This window comes from Plecotus auritus (assembly GCF_963455305.1).
Source record: "Plecotus auritus genome assembly, chromosome: 3".
NCBI lineage: Eukaryota > Metazoa > Chordata > Mammalia > Chiroptera > Vespertilionidae > Plecotus > Plecotus auritus.
This window is the reverse complement of record NC_137772.1, coordinates 111,311,971-111,335,822: the sequence shown is the minus strand read 5'-3', so window position 1 is coordinate 111,335,822 and position 23,852 is coordinate 111,311,971. Positions and strand designations below refer to the sequence as shown.

Genomic DNA, 23,852 nt, shown 5'->3' with positions numbered 1-23,852 from the left:
GCTTAGGTGGCCTGCCCACCCCTTACCCTACCCATTTGGGACATGGTAAACACTTGTTAGACAGCAACTGGACTTAGGTGAAGACCTAGCCATTCCTGCTCATACCTGTTTAGGTCCCATTTCTATGTGAGGATGAGCATGCACACTGCCTGGGAGCACCCAGGGAAGGCCCCAGTGGGCCTGAAGCCAAGGGGAAACTCAACCCCATGAAGGGCAGAGCAAGCAGCTGAGTTCACAGGGCATGTCTGGTGACTCCCAAAGCCTTGATTTTATTTTTAATCCTCACCTGAGGATATGTTCATTTATTTTAGAGACCGAGGAGAGGAGAGAAGCGGTGAGGGGAGGGGAAGGGAGGAGAGGGGAGAGAAGTGAGGGAGAGAAATAGTGATGTGAGAAACATGGATCAGTTGCCTCTTGTTGCCCTGACTGGGACTGAACCTGCAACCTAGGTAGTGCTCTGAGAATCAAACCTGCAACCTTTTGGAGTGTGGGATGATGCTCCAACCAACCGAGCCAATCAACCAGGGCAAGGTCTTAACTTCTTAGCCAAAGAGCTAGCCCATGACTGTGAACACCAGAGCCACACTTGGTCCCAACAGAGAGGGGTATGGACCATACCTCCTCTTGCCCTAAGTCCCCAGAGACATGCACTATTTAAGGAGCAGAACTGAACCCACCAGAAAAATAGGTGTCAGCTCAATGGGAAATGGAACTGGGAGCACAAGCGTTGCCTGCATTTCTAGGTGAGGTCCATGCACACCCTCTGGACCTCCTGATGTGAGGTCAATGACCATGCAGGAAGATAGATTCACACCAATTATTGCAGCAGATGGAAATTAATACACAGAGTGTTAGCCAGATATAAAGTGTCTGACTCATTAACCAAGTGCACAAGAACAATCTTGAAGTATCTATTGCAGAGGGAGCAAGATGTACCTATCTCTCTTAGACCTAGAGAATAAAGGAAAGAGCTTGGAATAATTAGAATTGAAAATTCTGTGGGTATGGGACCTAGAACTCTGTGGGTATGGGACCTAGAACTCTGAGGAGGGTTGCTGCTCAGCTGGTGTTGATGGGGGCAGGGGCACGAGGAGGGGAATGCCATGAGACTGGTTCTGCAAGTGTTCAAAAAACATTGCAAATTGGATCCAGCTGCTGCAATGTCTGCTGCTATAGCTGGGTGAAGCAGCATTGTTGCTTGTAGGTGACCTGACAGGTACTGCAAGTCCGCAAGAAAACAGCAGGAGGGAGCAAGCCCCATATCCTTGCAGCTTTTTGGTCTTCCCCAATGTCACATTAGGAGAACCTAACAGGGAGTAGCTGGCACAGCAGAAATGCAGCTTGAAGTGTCCTAGCCCCAGTATCACAGAGCAGAGATGATAGATGAAGCTGAGAGACAATAGTTTAACCACTGGCCCAATCGAGTGGGAGGCAGGTGTGTCCTATACAGGGACATGCTCGACTTTCAGATTCTGTGGCTCACCAAGATCCTAGTGGTTAAGTTGACTTTAGTCTTCATCATGAGCCCTGCCAGTCTAGACATGCCTAGGGCATAGCCCTGCCCCCCAAAGAGTAGCTGGCTCAGAGGGAGTCTCTATCCCCTCCTCTGTGATATGAGTCAGGATCTCCTCTTCCCAGGGCTGCTGAGGGGTGGGGTGCAGAGGGCAGGAGCACCCTGCCCCATGAGGTCCATGGCAGCCTTACTCCACTGATCTGCCTGTCCATGGTTCTCTCCACAGCTCATCAGCGATGGCAGTGTGGTCTGTGCTGACACACTCTGGGACCATGTCACCATGGATAACCAGGAACTGGGCTTCAAAGCTGGGGATGTCACTGAAGTAATGGATGCCACCAACAGAGTGGTGGTGGGGCCATGTCACTGATGGGTTTCCAGCTAGCTTCGTGTGGGTATGGCACTGGCCTGAGCTTCTCCCAAGCCCATAAAGGGCCAACTGGCTCTGCTCAGAAACTCAAGCCTGAAACTGCTCTGGTGTTGAGCATGGACTTCCCATTCACGGCTGTGGATTAGGTGGGTGGGGGTCAGGAAGAACAGTCCACCTCCTGCAGAGCCTTCACTAACTCCAACCCTCTTCTCCCACCACTCCCTCCAGGGGGCCCTCAGTAGACAGAGACGAATAGGTCAGAAATGAAGGTGTGTGGATCCCTCCAAGAGGAACCTGCATGTCAGAACATCACCACAAACAACTGGGTTTACCAAGCATTAACTAAGCACCGTGCAGGACATTCACCTGGATCCTCTTACTCATAACTTTCACAACAGCCCTGGGAGCTGAAAACTTCACTTAGATGTGAGGCATGGACAAGTTAAGTCCTTAGTCTAATAGTTCACAGGGAGGGACCCAAATTCTCCCTAAGGAGGCCTTTAGTCTCTAAGGAAGGAATCCAGGTGCAGACTCCAAAAGGCCAGCAGAGGGCAGTAGAGAGGGGAGATCCCCAGGCCCTGGAATTCAGTTTGTCATCCCTGCCCAGATTCCCTAGATAAACTGTCTATGGTGTACCCCAAGCCTTTCCTAGTTATGGGTCAGAGAGTCAGCAAGGCCACATCACCATCCACTTCTGGTCTCTACAGATAAAGAACCCAGTATGAGCAAGCACGGTTCAGAAACTGTAGTGGGCAATCCTTTATTCCAAGCCCTGTGTCCAGCACAAGCCAAATGTAAACAGAGGAGAAGTAGCAGGGCACCTTCGGAGGAGACATGGTCTCAGATGTCACTGACAACTGCAATGGTCATCGGACCTGTAGTCCCCCTGTCCAGATGAGCATTGTTCTAGGGTGGTGGGAGCTTCTCCCCGTGTGTCCTAACAGCTCTCAGAGCCCCCGTTACTACACAGCCGCAGGCATGCAAGGCATCGATCCTTGCTTGGCGCTGACCGGCCATCTTGCCTGCAGCTGTGGGTGAACCAGGACGAGCCCTGGAATGAGGGAGGCGATGATGGAGCTGAGGCTCGAAGTAGCAGCAGGAACCAGATGCGCACAGTCATCAACGAGATCCTCAGCACGGAGCAGGACTATATCAAGCACCTATGTGATAGCTGCGAGGTGAGGCCCTCCATGCAGTGCGGTGGAGTTGAGGGGGGACCTGACCGCTGGACCCTGTCCCCAGGGCTACATCAGGCAGTGTCACAAACGTGCCAACATGTTCAGTGAAGGGCAGCTGCACACCATCTTTGGGAACATCGAGCACATCTATGGGTGCCATAAGGCCTTTGTGAAGGCACTGGAGCAGAAGTTCAACACAGAGTGCCCCCACCTGAGCGAGCTGGTGAGCACACCCGCATGTGAGCTCACCCGCATGTGAGCATGTGAGCACACCGGCATCTGGCCCTGCTCACCCATCTGTGCTAGAGGCTCCTCTGCCTGCCTGCTGCCCCAGCCCACCTGCCTGCTCAGAAGTTGCCCTGCAGGCTAAAGGCCAGCAATGTGCTATTCTTCTCCAGGAATCTTCTAGGTTCCACTCCCTCACCTGCCCAAATGCCCTCATCCTTCAACATTGTTTTAGAAGTGTCCCTGGTTCTGTGGGAGACTAAGTCAGAGAAGGCTCCTTGGAGCAGGGGACTTGGGATCAGCCCAGGATTTCCTTGGGCCAGATTTGAGGGCAGGAGTAGGATGGGCTGCCTCTTGAGCATCCTGTGGGCTGTTCATAGCAAATTTTGGAGTTCTTCATACAGTGAGCAAATTTATGTGTCATTTACAGTGCTTACTTACACTCCAAATGCCAACTGGCATTTAGCCAAGGTTCACTGAACTGATTAGATGGACTCCTTCCTTCTGGCCTTGTCTGATAGGGAAAGCACAAGTTTTATCTATCTCCTATGAAAGTTGTTGGGGTGAGCAGAGGATGTCAAGCCCAGTCCATTAGGGACAATGTGGGTTCCTTCCTGGTTACCTGTAGGGGGTTGGAAGACCCTGTCAACCTCTCTCCAATGGCTGGAGAACTGGGAAGGGAGACTTTGGTCTGTTCATTCACAGGAGCAGATTGGGTCTAAGCACCCAAGTGAGTGTGGGATTGGGGTCCAGCTATTCAGCAGGCAGAGTTGTGACTAGAGGGATGGGAACAAGCACTTTATTAACATCACCTAGTGTGAGTATCACAGCAACCCACCACCAGCCAGCAGCTGTTATCCTCTTTGCTCACCTAAGTCCATGATGTCATAGGTCACTACATGGCAGACCTGGCCTTTCTCTGGATCCAGGTAGATGAGGCTTAAAAAAAAAAAGGAAAGAAAGAGGCCAGAACTTTTGTGAGGAAGAAGCAGGGCACTGGGCTGAAAATGAAAATCCAGGTGGCACAGCCATGGAATGACATACATTTAATCTTTCCCCTTCTCCCGTCCGTCCCTCCCTCCTTCCCTCCCTCCCTTCTTTCTTTCCTCCTCTTTCTTCCTCTCTTACCCTCTTTCTCTCCTTTTTGGCCTTCCTTATTAGCATCATTGATTTAATTCAAAAAAGATATTTTTACTGTATGTCAGTCAAAGTTATCTGCTGAGAGTCCTGCTGAGAAAGCCTGATGGTGACAGGGATAGTACATGCTAGTTTTCAGAGGTTGTGTCCCTGGGCATGACTCACCATAGCTTGGGCCAATACTATTGTAGAGCTTGGGCCCCCTGAGTGCAGCTCCTGAAGGAAATGTAGAGGCTCACACTCCCTTCCTCCCCACACATGCTGGGTGCCTGATGGAGAGACAGCCACCCTAACTTCCAGTTGTGCTCCCCAGCAAGCAAACTTCCATATTTATTCAGAGTATTCCAACAACCATCCCAACACATGCATGGAGCTCTCCGGGCTCACCAAGCTCAACCAGTACATGTATTTCTGTGAGGCCTGCCAGCTGCTGCAAAAGATGATCGACATCTCCCTCAATGGCTTCCTGCTGACCCCAGTGCAGAAGATCTGCAAGTACCCACTGCAATTGGTCAAGCTGCTCAAGTATACCCACCACTCCCAACACAGGTAGGAGGCTGCTGAGGGAGAAAGGACAGCCAGGGGCTCCTCACACCCTGGGTCGGCAAGTTTGTTGAGTACTCCTGGTGAGCTGGGCACTACTGTAGATACTGGGGTGACAACACAGAGTAAAACCATTCCTGCTCTCACAAGTTATTGCCGAGATGAGGGAAGAGGACAGAAATAGGATATTATATGCTCCCCTGTGTGGCACTTATGAAGAAAATGGGGGTGTGCATTGACAGGTGAATTGACAGGCCAAGTGGCACAGCCCCAGAGGGAAGCAGCTCCACATGCGGTTCCAGGAGGCTCCCAGCCCTTCTCTGCTCTCCACCTCTCAGCCCTCTTCCATTTCTGTTCTTCCCCAGGGATTTCAAGGATGTGGAAGCTGCTTAACATGCCATGAAGGATGTGGCCTAGCTAATCAATGAATGGAAATGGAGACTTGTAAACATCAACAAGATTGCTCAGTGGCAGAGCTCCATTGAGGACTGGGAGGTGAGGGCCCAACACTCCAGAAAATACTATGGGACTTGACCACTTGCTTTAAAATCATACTTACTTCTGAAAAATCTAAGAGGGAACTGGGGCAAGGAGCTATGCTCCTGGAACTAGCAAACAAGAGCTGGTAGCAGGAAATCCACTCACCTGAGCTCTGGGCCCGGTCCCTTAGTGCTGCCACCCAAAGCAGGCCTGGTTGCCTTTCCTGGAGAAGACTGTGTGGGAGCTGACTCATGTTACACAGCCACAAGAGATAAGTATGATGCTGCTTCCAAAGAGCAGCCGGCCAGCCCAGCAAGAGGAGCTGTTCTCTGCCCTCAGGGAACAGGTCAGATCCCCAAGTTTGGGGATTCCCAACAGAAGGGTGCAGGCTTGCCAGAGCATCCCCACAGATGGATCACTATGAATCAGAGTGTCCTGGTTTTTTTCTGGCTTGTACATTCCACTTGTATCTGCCAATCTTGTCTTCTAAGGCAGCATGGAGGTCTGAACCTTATGGTGGCATTTCAGTCCTCCAAGAGGCATTCTCCGCACCCCCCCCTTTTTTAATTTTAATTGAATTTATTGCAGTGACACTGGTTAACAAAATTATACAGGTTTCAGGTGCACACTTCTACAACACATCAACTGTACACTATTGTGTTCACCACCCCAAGTCAGGTGTCCATCAATCACCATGTACCTCCTGTATGCTCCTCCATCCCTCCTCCCCTAGGCAATCACCACAATGTTGTCTGTGTCCATGAGTTTTTCTCTTTTTGCTCAATCCTTCCACTTTCCCTGCAGCCCTCATCCCAACAGCTATCAGCCTGCTCTTTATGAGTCTGTCACTATTTTGCTTGTTAGCTCATTATGTTCATTAGATTCCACATAAAAGTGAAATCATACAGTACTTGTCTGTCTCTGACTGGCCTATTTCACTTAGTATAATGCTCTCCAGGTCCATCCATGCTGCCACTAAGGGTAAAGGTTTCCTTCCTTTTTTTTTTTTTTTTTTTTTTTTTTTTTACAGCCAAGTAGTATTCTATTGTATAAATGTATCACACCTTTTTTATCCATTCAGGCCAAGTGGCACAGCCCCACTTGGCCTACGATTGCTTCCAAATCTTGGCTATGTAAATAATGCTGAATGAATACAGGGGTGCATATATTCTTTCAAATTAGTATTTTTGGTTTCTTTGGATAAATTCCCAGAAGTGGAATAAGTGGGTCATAAGGCAGTTCCATCTTTTTTTTTTTTTTTTTTTTTTTTAGGCAACTCCATACTGCTTTCCACAATGGTTGTACCAATATGCATTCCCACCAACAGTGCACAAGAGTTCCATTTTCTCCACATCCATACCAACACTTGTTGATTTACTGATAATAGTCATTCTGACAGGCATCAGGTGATATTTCATTGTGGTTTTAATTTATATTACAGATTAGTGACATTGAGCATCTTTTCACATGCCTATTTGGCCATTTGTATGTCCTCTCCAGAGAAGTGTCTATTCAGGTCCGTTGCACATTTTTTTAATTGGATGGCTTGGGGGTTTTTTGGTATTGAGTTTTATATTTTGGATATTAACCCTTTATCACATGTAAATTGGCAAATATGTTCTCCCATCTACTGGGTTGTCTTTTTGTTTTGTTGGTTTACTTTGCTGTACAAAAACTTTTTAGTTTCATGTTGTCCCCTTAATTTTTTCTTTTGTTTCCCTTGCCCGAGATTGCTACAAAAAATGTCTGCGATTTTACTACCTGTTTTCTTCTAGGAGTTTTATGATTTCGAGTCTAACATTTAAGTCTTTAATCCATTTTCAGTTTATTCTTGTGTATGGTATAAAAAGGTAGTCTAGTTTTACTTTTTTGAACAAATTATCCCAACACTAATTATTGAATAGATTATCTTTACCCCATTGTATTATTTGACCTCTATGTCAAATACCGTGTTTCTCCGAAAATAAAACATCCTCCGAAAATAAGACCTACTTACATGTTTCCTTCTGAGTGAAATATAAGGCATCCCCCGAAAATAAGGCCCCCAGGCTCTGTCTCAGAATGAAAATTAATTTACCATAAACTGGTCGCTAGGGCCGCCCCGACTGGCATCTAGCAACCAGTGACGTTACGCGGAGTCCTGACGTCACTGCTGTGTGGAGGCGGAGCGGAGGTCGGAGTGAGCGGTGAGCGCGGGGCGGGAGAGAGGAGGAGACATTTGCAGATGCTTGTAGAAGAACAGGAGGATTAGAGAGGATGGGACGCGGCAAAGGTGGTGAGTGCTGGTCTGTCTCTGGTGACACTACCTGATGCTCGCAGCCGCCTTCATGATGACTGAAGGTTCTCAGTCAGTGGCAGACCCTGCTCCAGCCCAGATCCAGGCCCCAGCAAGCCCAATGACAGTCCCCAGGCAGGCCCCAGGGGGTAAATGTCTGATAAAGGGGTAGGGGGGATGTCTGGTGAAGGTGTTCAGTGGCACAGGGGTGGGAGGAGGGGGATCACTTAAAATGACACAGGAGGATCAGAGGGGGAAATCAAAATGACACAGGAGGATCAAAAGGTGTTACTAAAATGGTAATCAACCCTCTGATTCTCCTGTGCCATTTTGATTCCCCCCTCTGATCCCCGCTGTGTCATTTTGAGTGATCCCCCTCCCCCCACCTTGATACCCCAATTCCTTTTTTTTTTTTTACCTCTACGGTAGAAATGAGCGCAAAAAGAAAAAGCTACTCCATGGAGTACAAGAAAGGAATCGTGGAAGACTCTTGGGGCCAAAATCTTACTGCTTTCTGCAAAGAGAAGATGTTGAGTATCCGATTGGTCCGAAAATGGCGAGCAGAGTATGGTAACCTCATTGAACAAGTGGACAAGGGAAATGCTAAAAAGCGCAAGTGTGAATCAGGTCGGCAACCATTATTTTCCGAGATGGAAGACCTGATCTGTGAATGGGTTGTTGACAGGAGAGCGAAGGCTTTGGTTGTGAATAGGGTTCAGATTCAAGAATTTGCCCTTGCAATGGCACCACAGTTTGACATAGCCCCCGAAGACTTCAAAGCATCACAACACTGGCTGGATAATTTCCTTCAGCAAAGTGAACTGTCTTTAAGAACATCTACAACATTGTTTAGGTTGGAAGATACTCAAGTTATTAAGCGAGCACTTGCATTCAAGTCCTTTATTGATGATGCTGATTTCTCTAAATACAATCTTTCCAACATGATTGCTATGGATGAAACTGCAGTGTTTATGGGCCAATCATCTCAAACAACAATTGAACAGCGGGGTGCCTCCTTAGCGTACATTCCCTCCACTGCTTACGAAAGTGCACGTGTTTCCTGTATTTTGGCAATTCGTCTGGATGGCACTAAAATCCAACCTTTAATCATTTCTAAGGGCAAGAAGGAAAAGATTGAACGTGGTTTGGGCGTTTTTATTCTTGAAACTGAAAAAGCCTGGGCCACACAAGCAGTTATAAGGAAGTGGGTCGATTTAATGCTGCCGCTTGTTATGCGAGGGAGCCAAAGAGGTCTGCTAGTCTGGGATGCAGCCAGCACTCACTGCGCTAAAGACATGAAGACATTTCTTCATGAAAGAAAAATAGATCAGATAATGATTCCTGCAGGAATGACGGCCTATCTCCAGACTCTTGATATTGCAATAAACAAGCCATTCAAAGACAATTTGCGCATGGAAATTAATGACTACATTGAAAATAGAATGGAGAGAAATCAGCGTGGAAACTTTGTGAAACCTAAACTGCAAGAAGTTGTGACTTGGGTGAAGAATTCATGGGAGAAAATCACTGACAGTTGCATTGCAAATGCACTGCGAGCAGGCTACCTTGACAAGAAGTACTCATTTAAAGACAGTGCTATTGCTAAACATGAGAGATTTGGTCCACTGACTCTGAAAGAAATGGAGTCACAAGAAATTCACCAGGAAATTCAGGAATTGGATTGTTATGATGATGTTCCAGAAGATGATGACATGATTGTCATTGAATAAATGAGTAAATTCTTGATACTGTAGGATTTACAGTTTGTCTGGTTTGTGTTGACAACTACCGTACTACCGTACCATATACAGGTAATAAATTTCCTTTATTTTCATTTAACAATAAATGTGTACCGTATTCTTCTTCATGGAAAAATAAGACCTAGCGTGTCTTTGGGGGCAAAAATTAATATAAGATACTGTCTTATTTTCAGGAAACACGGTATTAATTGAGCATAAAGGCTTGGTTTTACTTCTGGGCTCCCTATCTGTTCTATTGATATGTCTATTTTTTGCCAGTATCATGTTGTTATGATCACTATGGCTTTGTTATAGTTTGACATCAGGTAGCATTATTCCTCCAACTTTGTTCTTCTTTTTCAACATTGCTGTGACTGTTCAGGTCTTTTGGGTTTCCATATAAATTTTAGTTCTACTTCTGTGAAATATCAAGACAAGCCTCTGGTATCTTCATAGCTGAATCTATATATTGCTTTGGGTAGGTAGTATGGACATTTTAATTATGTTAATATTTCCCTTCCATGAACATGGTATATGCTTCCACTTACTTATATCTTTAATTTCTTTCTTCATTGTCTTCTAATAACTTTGCAAGTACAAGTCTTTTACATCCTTGGTTAAATTTATAACTAGGTATTTTATTCTTTTTGAAGCAATTATGAATGGAATTGTTTTCCTAGTTTCCCTTTCTGATATTATTGGTGTAAAAATGAAACTCATTTCTGGGTATTTATTTTGTATCCTGCTGCTTTATTAAATTCCTTTATCAGTTCTAGTTTTTTGGTGGAATCTTTAGAGTTCTCTATATACAGTATCATGTTATCTGCAAATAATGGGCAGTTTTACTTATTTCCAATTTGGATGCCTTTTATTTCTTCTTATTTGATTGTTGTGGTTAAGACTTCCAGCACTATATTGAATAAGTGGTGAAAGCGGACATCCCTATCTTTTTCCTGATATTAAGGGAGCCAATTGTAGTTTTTGCCCACTGAATATGATGTTGGTTATGGGTTGGTCACATATGACCTTTATTATGTTGCAGTATGTTCCCTCTACTTCCACTTTGCTGAGAGTTTTTATCATAAATAGGTGCTGGATTTTATCAAATATTTTTGTGCATCTATTGATATGATCAGGTTTTTATCCTTCATCTTATTTATGTGGTATATCATGCTTATTTACAGATATTGTGCCAACCTTGCATCACCAGAATAAATCCTACTTGATCATGGTGTATGATCTTTTTAATGTATTGCTGGATCCAGTTTGCTAATATTTTGTTGAGGATTTTAATATCTATGTTCATCAGGGATATTGGCCTATAATTCTTTCCTTGTAGTGCCTTTACAGGCAGTCCTCGGGTTACGTCGGACTCGATATACATTGTTTTGTGGTTATGTTGCCATCTCCATTTATAAAAACAAAGTTCTGTCATTTCGATGTATGTACATATGTGCTTTATGTTTTTAATTATTTATTTACCACAAGGTCAGGAATTGTTATCTTTCTTTTAATTTTTTTTTTTATTGTTTCACTTCATTACTGCTGTGTATGTGCTCAATGTGAGTGACATAGGTGCTTATGTAAGTGGGTTCCGACTTACGGCGAAAATCACGTTACGTCTTGCCATAGGAACGGATCTCCGACATAACCCGAGGACCTACTGTATATGGTTTTGGAATCATGATGATGCTGGCCTCATAAAATAAGCTTGGAAGTCTTGCCTCCTCTTGAATTACGGTAATAGTTGGGGAAGGATAGTTGATACCTCTTTTCTGATTATTTGGAAAAATTTACCTGTGAAGCCATCCAGTCCAGGACTTGTATTGGGAGTTTTAGGTTACTGCTTCAATTACTGACTATTCAGATTCTCTGATTCTTTCTTATTCGGTGTTGGAAAATTTTGTATTTTCCTAGGAGTTTTTCCATTTGTCCAGATTGTCCAATTGTTGGCATTCAGTTATTCAGATTTTTTTTACAACCCTTTGTATTTTTAAAATATTTTAGAGAGATATAAGGGAGAGAAACATTGTTTGTTGCTCCATTCAACTACACATTCATTGGTTGATTCTTGCCCTGATGATGGATCAAATCCACAACTTGGTGCACTGGGACAACACTCCAACTAATTGACCTACCTGGTCAGGGCCCTTTGTATTCCTTTGGTGTAAATTGTTACTTATCCTTCATTTCTGATTATACTTTTGGGGTCCTCTCCTTTTTTTCTCAAAAAGTCTGGTTAAAGGATTGTCGATCAAGCCCTGGCCAGGTTGGCTCAGTGTTGAGCATTGGCTTGTGGACCAAGGGTCACTGGTTTGATCCCCGGGCCCAGCCAGGGCTTGTGCGGGAACCCAATCAATGTGTCTCTCTTTCCTCCCTCCCTTCCACTCCCTCTAAAATAGATTCTCATTCTCTTGCTCTCTTCTTCTTATTGTGGATGTTGTTATGCTTCTTGTTTTTCCCAATGGTCCCTTAAACTATTCTTTTTCTAATTCTTTTTTTTTTTTTGTATTTGAAAAAATACCCTTTGGTGAGGATTAACAACAACAAAAAAAGGCTTGTCAATCTTGTTTATCTTTTCAACAAACCTCTTGATTTTATTGATCTTTTGTATATTTTTTAGACTTTTTTTTTTTTTTTATTTGTGCTTGGATCTTTATCATTTCCTTCCTTCTACTCACTTTGGGCTTTTTCACTGTTTCCCATACATACTGGGTTATTGTATTCTCATTTTCATTTGTTTTAAAATATCTTTTGATTTCTTCCTACATCTCATTAACTCACTCATTGTTTAGGAACATGTTATTTACCTCCATGTCTTTGTGTGTTTTTCAGATTTTTTATTGTAAGTGCTTTCTAGGTTCATAGCCTTATGGTCAGAAAAAATGCTTAAACTGATTTCAAACTTTTTAAGTTTACTGAGACTTGTTTTGTGTCCTATCATGTGGTCTATCCCAGAAAATGTTTCATGTGCATTTTAAAAGAATGTGTGTGTGTGTGTGTGTGTATATATTGAGTGGCCAGATTATGATCTCTGAACGCATAATAATCTGGCCACTCAGTGTGTGTGTGTGTATGTATGTATATGTGTGTGTGTGTGTGTTAGAGGCCAGGTGCATGAATTCATGCATGGGTGGGGTCCGGCCAGCCTGGCCAGGGGGAGGGGACATGGGTGGTTGGCCGGCCTGCCTGCTGGTCGAACTCCTGGTCGAGGGGACAATTTGCGTATTAGCCTTTTATTATATAGGATATACACTGATTGGCCATATTATTATGCGTTCAGAGATCATAATAATTTGGCCACTCAGTGTGTGTATGTATATATCCTATCTAATAAAAGAATAATATGCAGATTGACCATCAATCCAACACACAAGATGGCTGCCCCCATGTGGTCACAGATCCTGCCCCCATGTGGACACAAGATGGCCACCACAAGATGGCCAGCAAGGGAGGGCAGTTGGGAGGGACCAGGTCTCCAAGGGAGGGCAGTTGTGGGCAATCAGGCCAGCAGGGGAGGGCAGTTAGGGGTGACCAAGCCGGCAGAGGAGGGAAGTTGGGGCGACCAGGCCTGCAGGGAAGGGCAGTTAGGGGTGACCCAGCTGGCAGAGGAGGGAAGTTGGGGGTGACCAGGCCTGCAGGGAAAGGCAGTTGGGAGGGACCCAGGCCTGCAGGGGAGAGCAGTTGGGGGGGACCAGGGCTACAGGGGAGGGCAGTTAGGGGTGACCAGGCTGGCAGGGGAGGGCAGTTGGGGGGGACCCAGGCCTGCAGGGGAGAGCAGTTGGAGGAGACCAGGCCTGCAGGGGAGGGCAGTTAGGGGCAAACAGGCTGGCAGGGGAGCAGTTAGGCATCAATCAGGCTGGCAGGGGAGTGGTTAGGGGTGATCAGGCTGGCAGGCAGAAGCGGTTAGGGGCAATCAGGAAAGCAGGCAGGCGAGCAGTTGGGAGCCAGCAGTCCTGGATTGTGATAGGGATGTCCCAAATTGGAGAGGGTTCAGGCTGGGCTGAGGGACACCCCCCCCCCCCCGCCCCCCCGTGCACGAATTTCGTGCACTGGGCCTCTAAAATATATATATATATATTCTACTGCTTTGGGGTGAAATGCTCTGAAGATTTCCATTAAATTTGACCTATCTAATGTGTTATTTAAAGCCACATTCCATTGATGTCAAAGGGGTCTTAAAATTCCCTACTATGACTGTTGATCTCTCCAATTATATCCATCAAGATTTGCTTTACATATTTAGGTGCTATCTTGGATGTATAAATGTTTACCAGGGTTATATCCTCTTGTTAGATTTCTCTCTTTATCATTATGCATTGCCCTTCTTTTTCTCTTACTATACCAATTTAAAGTCTCTTTTGTCTGATATATCTATTGTTACCCCAGCTTTTTTTTTTTTATTTTGCATTTTCATTTGCATGAAATATTCTTCCATCTTTTTACTTTTAGTCTGTATTTTCATTCTTAAGTGGGTCTTTTGTAGACAGCATATATATGGGTTTTATTTTCTTACCCTTCAGGTACCTTCTATTTTTTTTTTTAATTGAAGCACTTATAACACTTACATTTAAAGTGATTATTGATAGATATGTATTTATTGCTATTTTTTTACTAAGTTGTTGGTTTTTTTCTTATTTTTTTCTTTATTGATTAAGGTATTACATATGTGTCCTTATCCCTCCTTCTCTCCCCCCCTCACCCCACTCCCATTCATGCCATCACCCCCCTGGGGTCAGCATCCATTGGTTATGCTTATATGCATGCATACAAGTCCTTTGGTTAATCTCTCCCCCACCCTCCCCTACATTCCCTCTGAGGTTTGAGCATCTGCCCCATGCTTCTCTGTCTCTAGATCTGTTTTTGTTCATCAGTTTATGTTGTTAATTTTACTCCACAAATGGGTGAGATCATGTGATATTTATCTTTCACTGACTTATGTTGCTTAGCATAATGCTCTCCAGCGCCATCCAAGCTATTGCAAATGGTGGGAGTTCCTTCCTTTTTACATCAGCATAGTATTCCATTGTATAGATATACCACAGTGTTTTAATCCACTCATCTGCTGATGGGCATTTAGGCTGTTTCCAAATCTTAGCTATGGTAAATTGTGCTGCTATGAACATAGGGGTGCATATATCCTTTCTGGTTGTTGTTTCTAGTTTCTTGGCATATATTCCTAGAAGTGGGATTTCTGGGTCAAATGGGAGTTCCATTTTTAGTTTTTTGAGAAAACTCCATACTGTTCTCCACAGTGGCTGCACCAGACTGCATTCCCACCAGCAGTGCACAAGGGTTCCTTTTTCTCCGCATCCTCGCCAGCAGTTGTCATTTGTTGATTTGTTGATGATAATCATTCTGACAGGTGTGAGATGGTACCTCATTGTCATTTTGATTTGCATCTCTCGGATGATTAGTGACTTTGGGCATGTTTTCATATGCCTCTTGGCCTCCCTTATGACTTCTTTTGAAAAGTATCTATTTAGGTTCATTGCCCATTTTTTGATTTGGTTGGTTATCTTCCTTTTGTTAAGTTGTCTGAGTTCCCTGTAAATGTTGGAGATGAAACTCTTATCAGAGATAACATTGGCAAATATGTTCTCCCATGCAGTGGGCTTTCTTGCTGTTTTTTTGGTTTTTTTTTTATCGTTTCTTTTGCTGTGCAGAAGCTCTTTATTTTGATGAAGTCCCATTTGTTTATTTTCTCTTTAGTTTCCATTGTCCTGGGAGTTGTATCGGTGAAGATATTGCTTCAGCATATGTCTGAGATTTTTGTGTCTGTGGATTATTTATTTTTTTTAGGCCTCACCTGAGAATACGATTGTTATTGATTTTAGAGAGAGAAAAGAAGGGAAGGAGGGGTAGGGGGGAGAGAGAGAGAGAGAGAGAGAGAGAGAGAGAGAGAGAGAGAGAGAGAAACATCAATGTGAGAGAAACATCTATCAGTTGCCTCCTGTATGTGTGCCTGGGATTGAACCAAGAACCTTGGGTGTACAGAATGACATTCCAGGGAAAAACCAAGATGGCAGCATAAGGCATACACCTGTAAGTGCTGCCTCTCAACAACCAAACCAAAAGCACAACTAAAAGACAAAACGACTATCACCCAGAACCATGGGAAAGCTGGCTGAGTAGAAGTTCTACAACTAGAAGGAAAGAAAAAAACACATTGAGACCGGGTAGGACATACAGAGGTGCGGAAAAGCAGAGGTACAGAGGCAACCGAATTGGGCTGGTGACTGGGTGTGCTGTTTTTTTCAATCGGGAAGGAGATACAAGCACCCAACTGCTCTGAACTCCAGTTTCCGGCTAGACTCTGGGGACCCAGACTCCTATGGGGAGAAGCTGGACTGTCTGGCATCAAGTCGGAAAGTGAGGGTGGCCTTCTTGCAGAGGTGTTCGCAGAAAACATTGTTTACTGCGCTGGGGCGCGGGACGCGGAGACGCAGAGACGGCTGACTGGCAGCCATCACTGTTTGCTCCACCCTGGTGATTCCGAGATCCCACCCCACACAATTTACAAACTCACCCAAACTGTGTGCAGTGGCTTTTGCATATGAATGGCCTGCCCTTTCGTAGCTTAACCTAACAAACTACACCTGGGTCAGACAGCCCGAAAACTTCCAAACCCCAAACAAAGAGGAGAAATCTGAAGATCTTCCTGTAGCTCCTGCTGGGTGGCCTCAGGCAGTAGCTGACTTGCACATCCTTGGAGATCCAGGAGCCAGTGTACCTAGTGGTCAGTGTGAAATGATACCAGAATCCAACTCCTCACATCCATAACTGACACACTCAAGAGGCAGACTCAGTGAGCACCAAAGCCCCACTGAAACAAGTCCTGCACCATAAGCGTGTCTCCAGCACAGCAGTTCTTCCATTATAGACACAGGGGTCCTCACAGCCAATTGGCCTGGAAGTCAATTCCTCCCAGTGTACCAACAGCAATCCAGGCTTAACTACAAGATTGTGCACACAGCCCACAAAGGGGTGTACCAAGAGCGTCCACCTCAGGTGATTGGGGAGGCTAAGCCACTGGGCCCTATAGGTCACCTACCACACAAAGCCACTTCATCAACACAAGGAAGCAGCCAAAATGCGGAGAGAAAGAAACATGTCACGAATGAAAGATATGGAGGAAAGCAAACTACTAGATATAGAGTTCAGAACCATTTTTATAAGGTTACTCAAGAATCTTCTAGAAACCTCCAAGAAACTTAGTGAGACCCTCAAGGATCTTAATGAGAATGCCAAAAAAATGGAAAAGGATCAGTCAGAAATTAAGCATACACTGTCTGAAATAAAGAATAATATACAGAAATTCAACAGTAGACTAGAGGACCCCAAGAATCAAACCAAAGATTTGAAATATGAGGAAACAAAAACACCCAACCAGAAAAACAAACAAAAAAAAGAATCCAAAAATATGAATTGTGTAAGGAGCCTCTGGGACAACTTTAAGCGTACCAACATCCGAATTATTGGGGTGCCAGAAGAAGAGAGAGAGCAAAATATTGAAAACCTATTAGAAGAAATAATGACAGGACACTTCCCCCACCTGGTGAAAGAAATAGACTTACAAGTCCAGGAAGCGCACAGAACCCCAAACAAGAGGAATGCAAAGAGACCACACCAAGACACATCATAATTAAAATGCCAAGAGCAAAAGACAGTCTTTTTTTAAAAAAAATATATATTTTATTGATATTTTACAGAGAGGAAGGGAGAGGGATAGAGAGCTAGAAACATCGATGAGAGAGAAACATCGATCAGCTGCCTCCTGCACACCTCCCACTGGGGATGTGCCTGCAACCAATGTACATGCCCTTGACCGGAATCGAACCCGGGACCCTTCAGTCCGCAGGCCGACGCTCTATCCACTGAGCCAAACCGGTTTCGGCAAAGAGAGAGTCTTGAAAGCAGCAAGAGAAAAACAGTTAGTTACCTACAAGGGAGTACCCATACGACCGACAGCTGATTTCTCAACAGAAACTATGCAGGCCAGAAGGGAGTGGCAAGAAATATTCAAAGTGATGAACAGCAAGAACCTACAACCACGATTACTCTACCTAGCAAAGCTATCATTTAGAATTGAAGGTCAGATAAAGAGCTTCACAGACAAGAAAAAGCTAAAGGAGTTCATCACCATCAAACCAGGATTACATGAAATGCTGAAGGATATTCTTTAAGAAGAGGAGGAAGAAAAAAAAGGTAAAGATAAAAATTATGAACAACAAAGTGACAACAAATACATGTCTATCAACAAGTGAATCTAAAAATCAAGTGAATAAAAAATCTGATGAACAGAATAAGCTGGTGAATATAATAGAATCAGGGGCATAGAACGGGAGTGGACTGACAATTCTCGGGGGGAAGGGGGTGTGAGGGGTGAGGGAAGAGATTGGAAAAAAATCTTACACATATGGATGAAGACAGTGGCGGGGGGTAAGGACATGGGGTGGGGGGGGGAATCGGGTGGAGGGGAGCTATTGGGGGGAAAAAGAGGAACATCTGTAATCTGAATAAAGATTTATTTTTTTTAAAAAGTGACACTCCAACCAACTGAGCCACCCAGCCAAGGGATACTTCTTCTTCTTCTTGATGCAGGCACTTTCACATATCTTGTAATACTCGTTTGGTGGTAAGGACTTCTTTAGCTTTTTCTTATCTGGGAAGCCCTTAATTTCTCCTTCAATATTAAATGATAGCCTTGCTGACTAATGCAGTCTTGGCTGTGGTTCCTTACTTTTCTTCACTTTATTTCATGCTAATCCCTTCCGGTGTGAAATGTTTCTGTTGAGATATCAGCTGACAGTCTTATGGGAGGACCTTGTAACTGTCTCTTGCAGCTTTTAAGATTCTCTCTATGACTTTAATGTTTGCCATTTTATTTATGTCTTGGTGTAGGCCTCTTTGGACTCCTCTTGTTTGGGATTCTGTGCACTTACTGGACTTGTATCTTTTTCCTTCACCAGGTTAGAGAAGTTTTGGTCATTATTTCTTCAAATAGATTCTCAAACCCTTGCTCTCTTTTTCTGGTACCCCTATCACGAGAATGTTATGCCTTCTGTTTTCCCAATGGTCCCTTAAACTATTCTTTTTAAAATTTTTGCTGCTCTGATTGTGTATTTTTTTCCTTCTTTGTCTTTAAATTGCTGATTTGATCCTCTTCTTCATGAAACCTATGTTTTTTCCAGTGTATTCAGTTCCGGTATTGTATTTTTCATTTCTTATTGGTCCCTTTTTATGGTTTATACTAGAGGCCTGGTGCACAAAATTCGTGCATGGCGGGGGGGGGGGGGTTGTCCCTCAGCCCAGTCTGCACCCTCTCCAATCTGGGACCCCTCGAGGGATGTCCGGCTGCCCGTTTAGGCCAGATCCCAGTAGGATTGGGCCTAAACAGGCAGTCAGACAGCCCCTAGCAATCCAGGACTGCTGGCTCCCAACTGCTCACCTGCCTGCCTTCTTGATTACCCCTAACCGCTTCTGCCTGCCAGCCTGATCACCCCCTAAGCATCCCCCTGCCAGCCTGATTGATGCCTAACTGCTCCCCTGCCAGCCTGATGCCCCTAACTGCCCTCCCTTGCAGGCCTGGTCACCCCTAACTGCCCTCCCCTGAAGGCCTGGTCACCCCTAACTGCCCTGCCCTGAAGGCCTGGTCACCCCTAACTACCCTCCCCTGCAGGCCTGGTCCCCCCCAACTGCTCTCCCCTGCATGCCTGGGTCCCCCCCAACTGCCCTTCCCTGCAGGCCCAGTCGCCCCCAACTTCCCTCCTCTGCCAGACTGGTCACCCCTAACTGCCCCCCCTTGCAGGCTTGATCGCCCACAACTGCCCTCCCTTGCAGACCTGGTCCCTCCCAACTTCCTTCCCCTGCTGGCCATCTTGTGGCAGCCATCTTGTGTCCACATGGGGGCAGTCATCTTTGACCACATGGGGGCATCAATCCTGTGTGTTGGAGTGACAGTCAATTTGCATATTATTCTTTGATTAGATAGGATAGAGGCCTGGTGCATGGGTGGGGGCTGGCTGGTTTGCCCTGAAGGGTGTCCCGGATCAGGGTGGGGGTTTCCTTGGGGCATGGGGCGGCCTGGGCGAGGGGCCTGTGGTGGTTTTCAGGCTGGTCATGCCCCCCAGCGGCCCAAGCGGAGGCCCTGGTATGTGGGATTTATTTGTCTTCTATAATTGAAACTTTGTAGCCTTCAGCGGAGCCAATCCTCCTGCTTGCTCTGTGGCCGCAGCCATTTTTGTTGAGATTTATCTTCTATAATTGAAACTTTGTAGCCTTAAGCGGAGGCCAAGACAGGCCAGGACTGCAGAAACTTGGCTTCCTCCATTGCCGGGGGCAACTCAATCCTCCTGCTCTCTCCAGCTCCGTGGCTGCCGCCATTTTTGTTGGGATTTATTTATCTTCTATAATTGAAACTTTGTAGCCTTAAGCGGAGGCCAAGGCAGGTGGAAAGCTTGGCTTCCTCCATTGCCGGGAAAACCCAAGCCTCCTGCTCTCTCCCTGGCTGCAGCCATCTTGGTTGGGTTAATTTGCATACTCGCTCCTGATTGGCTGGTGGGCATGGCTTGTGGGTGTAGCGGAGGTACGGCCAATGTGCATATTACTCCTTTATTAGATAGGCTGTCCTTTTCATTGCTTTGAGCATCCTGTAACCATTAGTCTAAATTCTATATGTGATAAATTGCCTCCCTCCGTTTCACTTAGCTATTTTTTCTGGAGATTTCCTTGTTCTTTAATTTGGGGCCTGTTTCTTTTTCTTCCCAGTTTAGCTGCCTTTGTTTGTTTTGTATTAGATAGATTTGTTGTGACTCCCATTCTTCATGGGGTGGCCTTTAGGTGTTCTGTGGGGTCCAGGGGTGCAGTGTTCTTGACACCTGACCTAGGTGGTCCAGGACTGCCCCTTGTATTGGTTATGTGGGCCCTCCTGTTGTAATTGCCTCTTGAGTGCAGTTGACTTATTTGTATGTGGCATTGACCTGTGGCTCAAGCCTGATCACAGCATGTGAGTCACTCTGCAGGTGCTGACCACATGAAGTGAAATTTGCCTCTGCAGTGTCTGGTGCCTACCAATATCTCTCTGTGGATATGCTGCTTATGAATCTTATTGAGTACTACTCTGATGTTGTCTGAAGCTCGTGGCTCTCCTTGCAGTCTCTCACAGGGAAGATCTCCTGGTCAGGAGCTCCAAACTCATCTACTCAGGGAAACTGAGTTACACAGCCACAAGCCACGAGCCAGCAGAGGATGTTTTTTTCTCTTTGACCACCAACTCATCTATTGTAAGAAGGTACTGTAAGAAGGTCTCTCTTTCCTGCTGGATAGCCTATTTAGAGCAGGAATGGAGAGAGTGAAACTAAGGGCTAGAAGCAGCTGCCAGAGAAAAGATGACACACACAGGGCACCTTTTTTCCCAGAGCCTTGAGTATGGCAGACCCTTCCCTGGTCTTGCCCTTAGGGCCAGGATGATGGTGTCAGAGTGAGTAGTCCAGGGACTATGGGGTGGCCCTCGCAGCCTGACCAGGGCCCAGTACTATAAGAACACCCTCCTCTCTGAACAAAACTCAGCTTCCCCTCCCTAGCCCTGAAGTCCTCTGCTCCAGTAGCTTCCCTATCTCCTCTGTGCTGCTAGCTCTATTCCTCTTTTAAAACAATGCCTAAGTGACCCTATCCAGAAGCCCTCCTGACAACTGACTTGGACCAGGTATACCTGGTGCTCTTCTCTGCTGTGGTATGGACCCTGGATCACTATCTGTATCCATGGCCGCTTGCCCACAAAACTACAGGTGCCTTTAAAGATCCTCAGGCTAGCCAGTAACTTAACTGAAGGAGTGAGGCTCTTCATCATATATTTGGCACATAATTGGGGCTGTACTAGGTTCACTATGCCCTTGTGAGCTCATCCTCTGCTGGGGAGGTAGGTGAGTGGCCCACCAGCCCTTCCAGTTACAGGGCAGTGAGTGAGACATGGCCTTAGAGATAGTCAGGAGAGCAGTTCAAAGAATGGGGAGGGATCCAACAAGCAGGCTGGGCTGGCAGCTCACAGTGCCTCTGGCAGGACCTTCTACACCAGGATGTGCTGTATTATAAGGGCCAAGTGGACATGGATAGCTTGGAGGTAGTGGATCTAGAGTACTGGAAGGATAAAGACCTCCATCAAGAATGCCTTCCAGCTGCACTATGGAACCATGGGAGAGAGCTACTTGCTGTGTGCCAGGAAGTCTGACCAGGAGCAGTACTGGCTCAAAGCCTTTGCCAGTGAGAGGGAGCAAGTGTGGCTGGACCAGAAGACAGGTGAAATACCCGTCTCAACTTTGCTGCACTGCGAGGGCCCACCAGGCCTTCTTGCCCTGGAATGCAAGGTCAGGACAACCGTTGACTGGGACAGCATGTCTCAGAGACCAAGGGTCTCAGGGTTTGGTGAGGCTCCAGGGTATCTCTTGATTTCAACCCCTGGGAATGGTTCTGCTGGCCCTTTGGGGGGAGGAGTTGCTTCCAGCACATGTTCACTCAAGTGTGCTCAGTTGCAGGGACCAGGGGGAGACCCTTTCTAGGGCAAGCCCTGGGATAACACTGGAGTGGGAGGTGGGACTGAACTCCAGAAGCCTGTCCCATCCCCACATGAGCAGGGTATCTCCACACCACATTCCCCTCCTGTCCATGTGCCCCTTGTCCCCATACTCAGCAGTGACCAGATTGGCTCTTGGCTTGGGAAAAGCCTCTGGTGAAAGATGGGGTAGGGCAGTGGTCGGCCAACTCATTAGTCAACAGAGCCAAATATCAACAGTAAAATTGAAATTTCCTTTGAGAGCCGAAAACCAACTTCTGCGCATGGGCACGAAGTTTCAGTCACACTGTATGTGAGCGCCTGCACGTGGTATTTTGTGGAAGAGCCACACTCAAGGGGCCAAAGAGCCACATGTGGCTCACAAGCCGCAGTTTGCCGACCTCTGGGGTAGGGCAAGGGGAGAATGTGGGGAGGGCTCTGAGAAGGGCACCAGAAGGGACACCTTGGCTCTGCCTGGAGCCAAGGCCAGATGGCTCAGCAGGACACAGTCCCTGCAGCATGATGAGCCCTGTGCACTGTAGAAGGAGTATGGTACACAGAGAACTGCTCCATGGCCAGGAAGCATAGGACAAGAGTACTGTGGGCAGGGGAGGAGGGGAAAGTAGAAGAGCAGCAAAGTCCTGGCAGGGAAGCAGATATCTCATTTGTGCCTCTCCCTCCCAGGCTTCTCCATCACTGAGCTGCAGAGGGAGCAGGCCATGCTGAATGCCAGCAAGCAGCAGGCAGCTGGGAAGCCCAAAGGTAAGCAGGTGGTAGTCCCATATCCACTTTAGCAGCCTAGTCCTGATCAAATCCTTCTCTGACCCCCAAGGCAAAGTGAGCTAGCATCTAGGTCCTCAGTTACCCACTGCCCTTTGCAGGTGTTTGTTCCCAAAGGTTGGTGATAAGGGGTCACCACTGATGAAATTTATGTCAGTATGCATTTGAAATTCTTGCTCTCGATCACCTCAGACACCCCCGCACCCAAGCAATACCATTAGTAATAGTGACAGTGCTCACTTCCCCAGGCCTGCTTTGTGGCAGTCATCCTCACAGCCATCTTACATCCCAATTCCCACAGAGGCACTGAAACTGCCTTGCACAGGGTCTATGCCATGGAGAAGCTCCAGGGCCTCACACCTTCCAGGTCCCTTAGCCCTCATCTCTGCACACTACAAGAGGATGGCTCAAGCTCCTGGGTGTAGAAACCCCACAGGAAGCAAGTTCCCTACCATGGTAGTCTGAGGCAGAGCCTTGGGACAGGTCCCATTCCACCACACCACAGCAGAGGATGCCATTCTGCCCTGTATTAATGACTCTCTAGGCACCTATATAACCCCTTCTCTCCTTACCCAGCCCTCTGACAGCCCTACTATCTGATGCACCAGATGCACCTGACATTGCCAACCAGCCTGCCCCAGCAACAGGTCTTGGTGCTGGCAGAGCACAAGTAGAAGCCATCCACCTTCTGGTATAGCATTACTGGCTGGCGCCCTTACTCAAGTGAGCCTATTCCCCACCAACAGCATTGTCTGGACCTGCTCTGTCAGCTAGTCTCCGGCTTTCCCTCCCCAAGGTTTACCCATGGCTTCTGGCCCTCCTCTGCCTACTCTGCAAACTGGAAGTGAGCAGGGCTAAGCAAGGAAGTGGCTTGGTGCCACCAGTACATGCCAGGCTCTGTACCTATTCTTGGTTCTTCTTTACTACTGATGCACTATAGACATCAGCTGAAGGGGCAGGAGCCCCACAGCACAGGAACCTCCCGCCACCTTCCTGACCTTTGTGGGGCCTCCTGGAAATTATAGCTGAGTACCATCAGCCAGATGGACATGCGTAAAAGGA

At 46.3% G+C, this 23,852-nt stretch overlaps 2 protein-coding genes across 2 annotated transcripts in view; one reads left to right on the top strand and one right to left on the bottom strand.

The window, feature by feature from the left end:
- Positions 1-23,852, bottom strand: part of FAM168B (family with sequence similarity 168 member B) — a 416,235-nt gene that overhangs the window by 236,624 nt on the left and 155,759 nt on the right. The window lies entirely within an intron of this gene.
- ARHGEF4 (Rho guanine nucleotide exchange factor 4) lies at positions 737-23,651 on the top strand. The gene is given in 18 exon segments (XM_080660141.1): positions 737-1,855; positions 1,857-1,908; positions 2,912-3,061; positions 3,126-3,308; positions 3,311-3,316; positions 4,737-4,972; positions 5,332-5,356; positions 5,360-5,380; positions 5,384-5,461; positions 20,628-20,629; positions 20,631-20,675; positions 20,677-20,713; positions 20,715-20,753; positions 21,522-21,619; positions 21,621-21,757; positions 22,695-22,780; positions 23,378-23,461; positions 23,465-23,651. Coding segments are annotated over 18 exon segments (1,515 nt in total). The 5' UTR covers positions 737-1,793; the 3' UTR covers positions 23,639-23,651.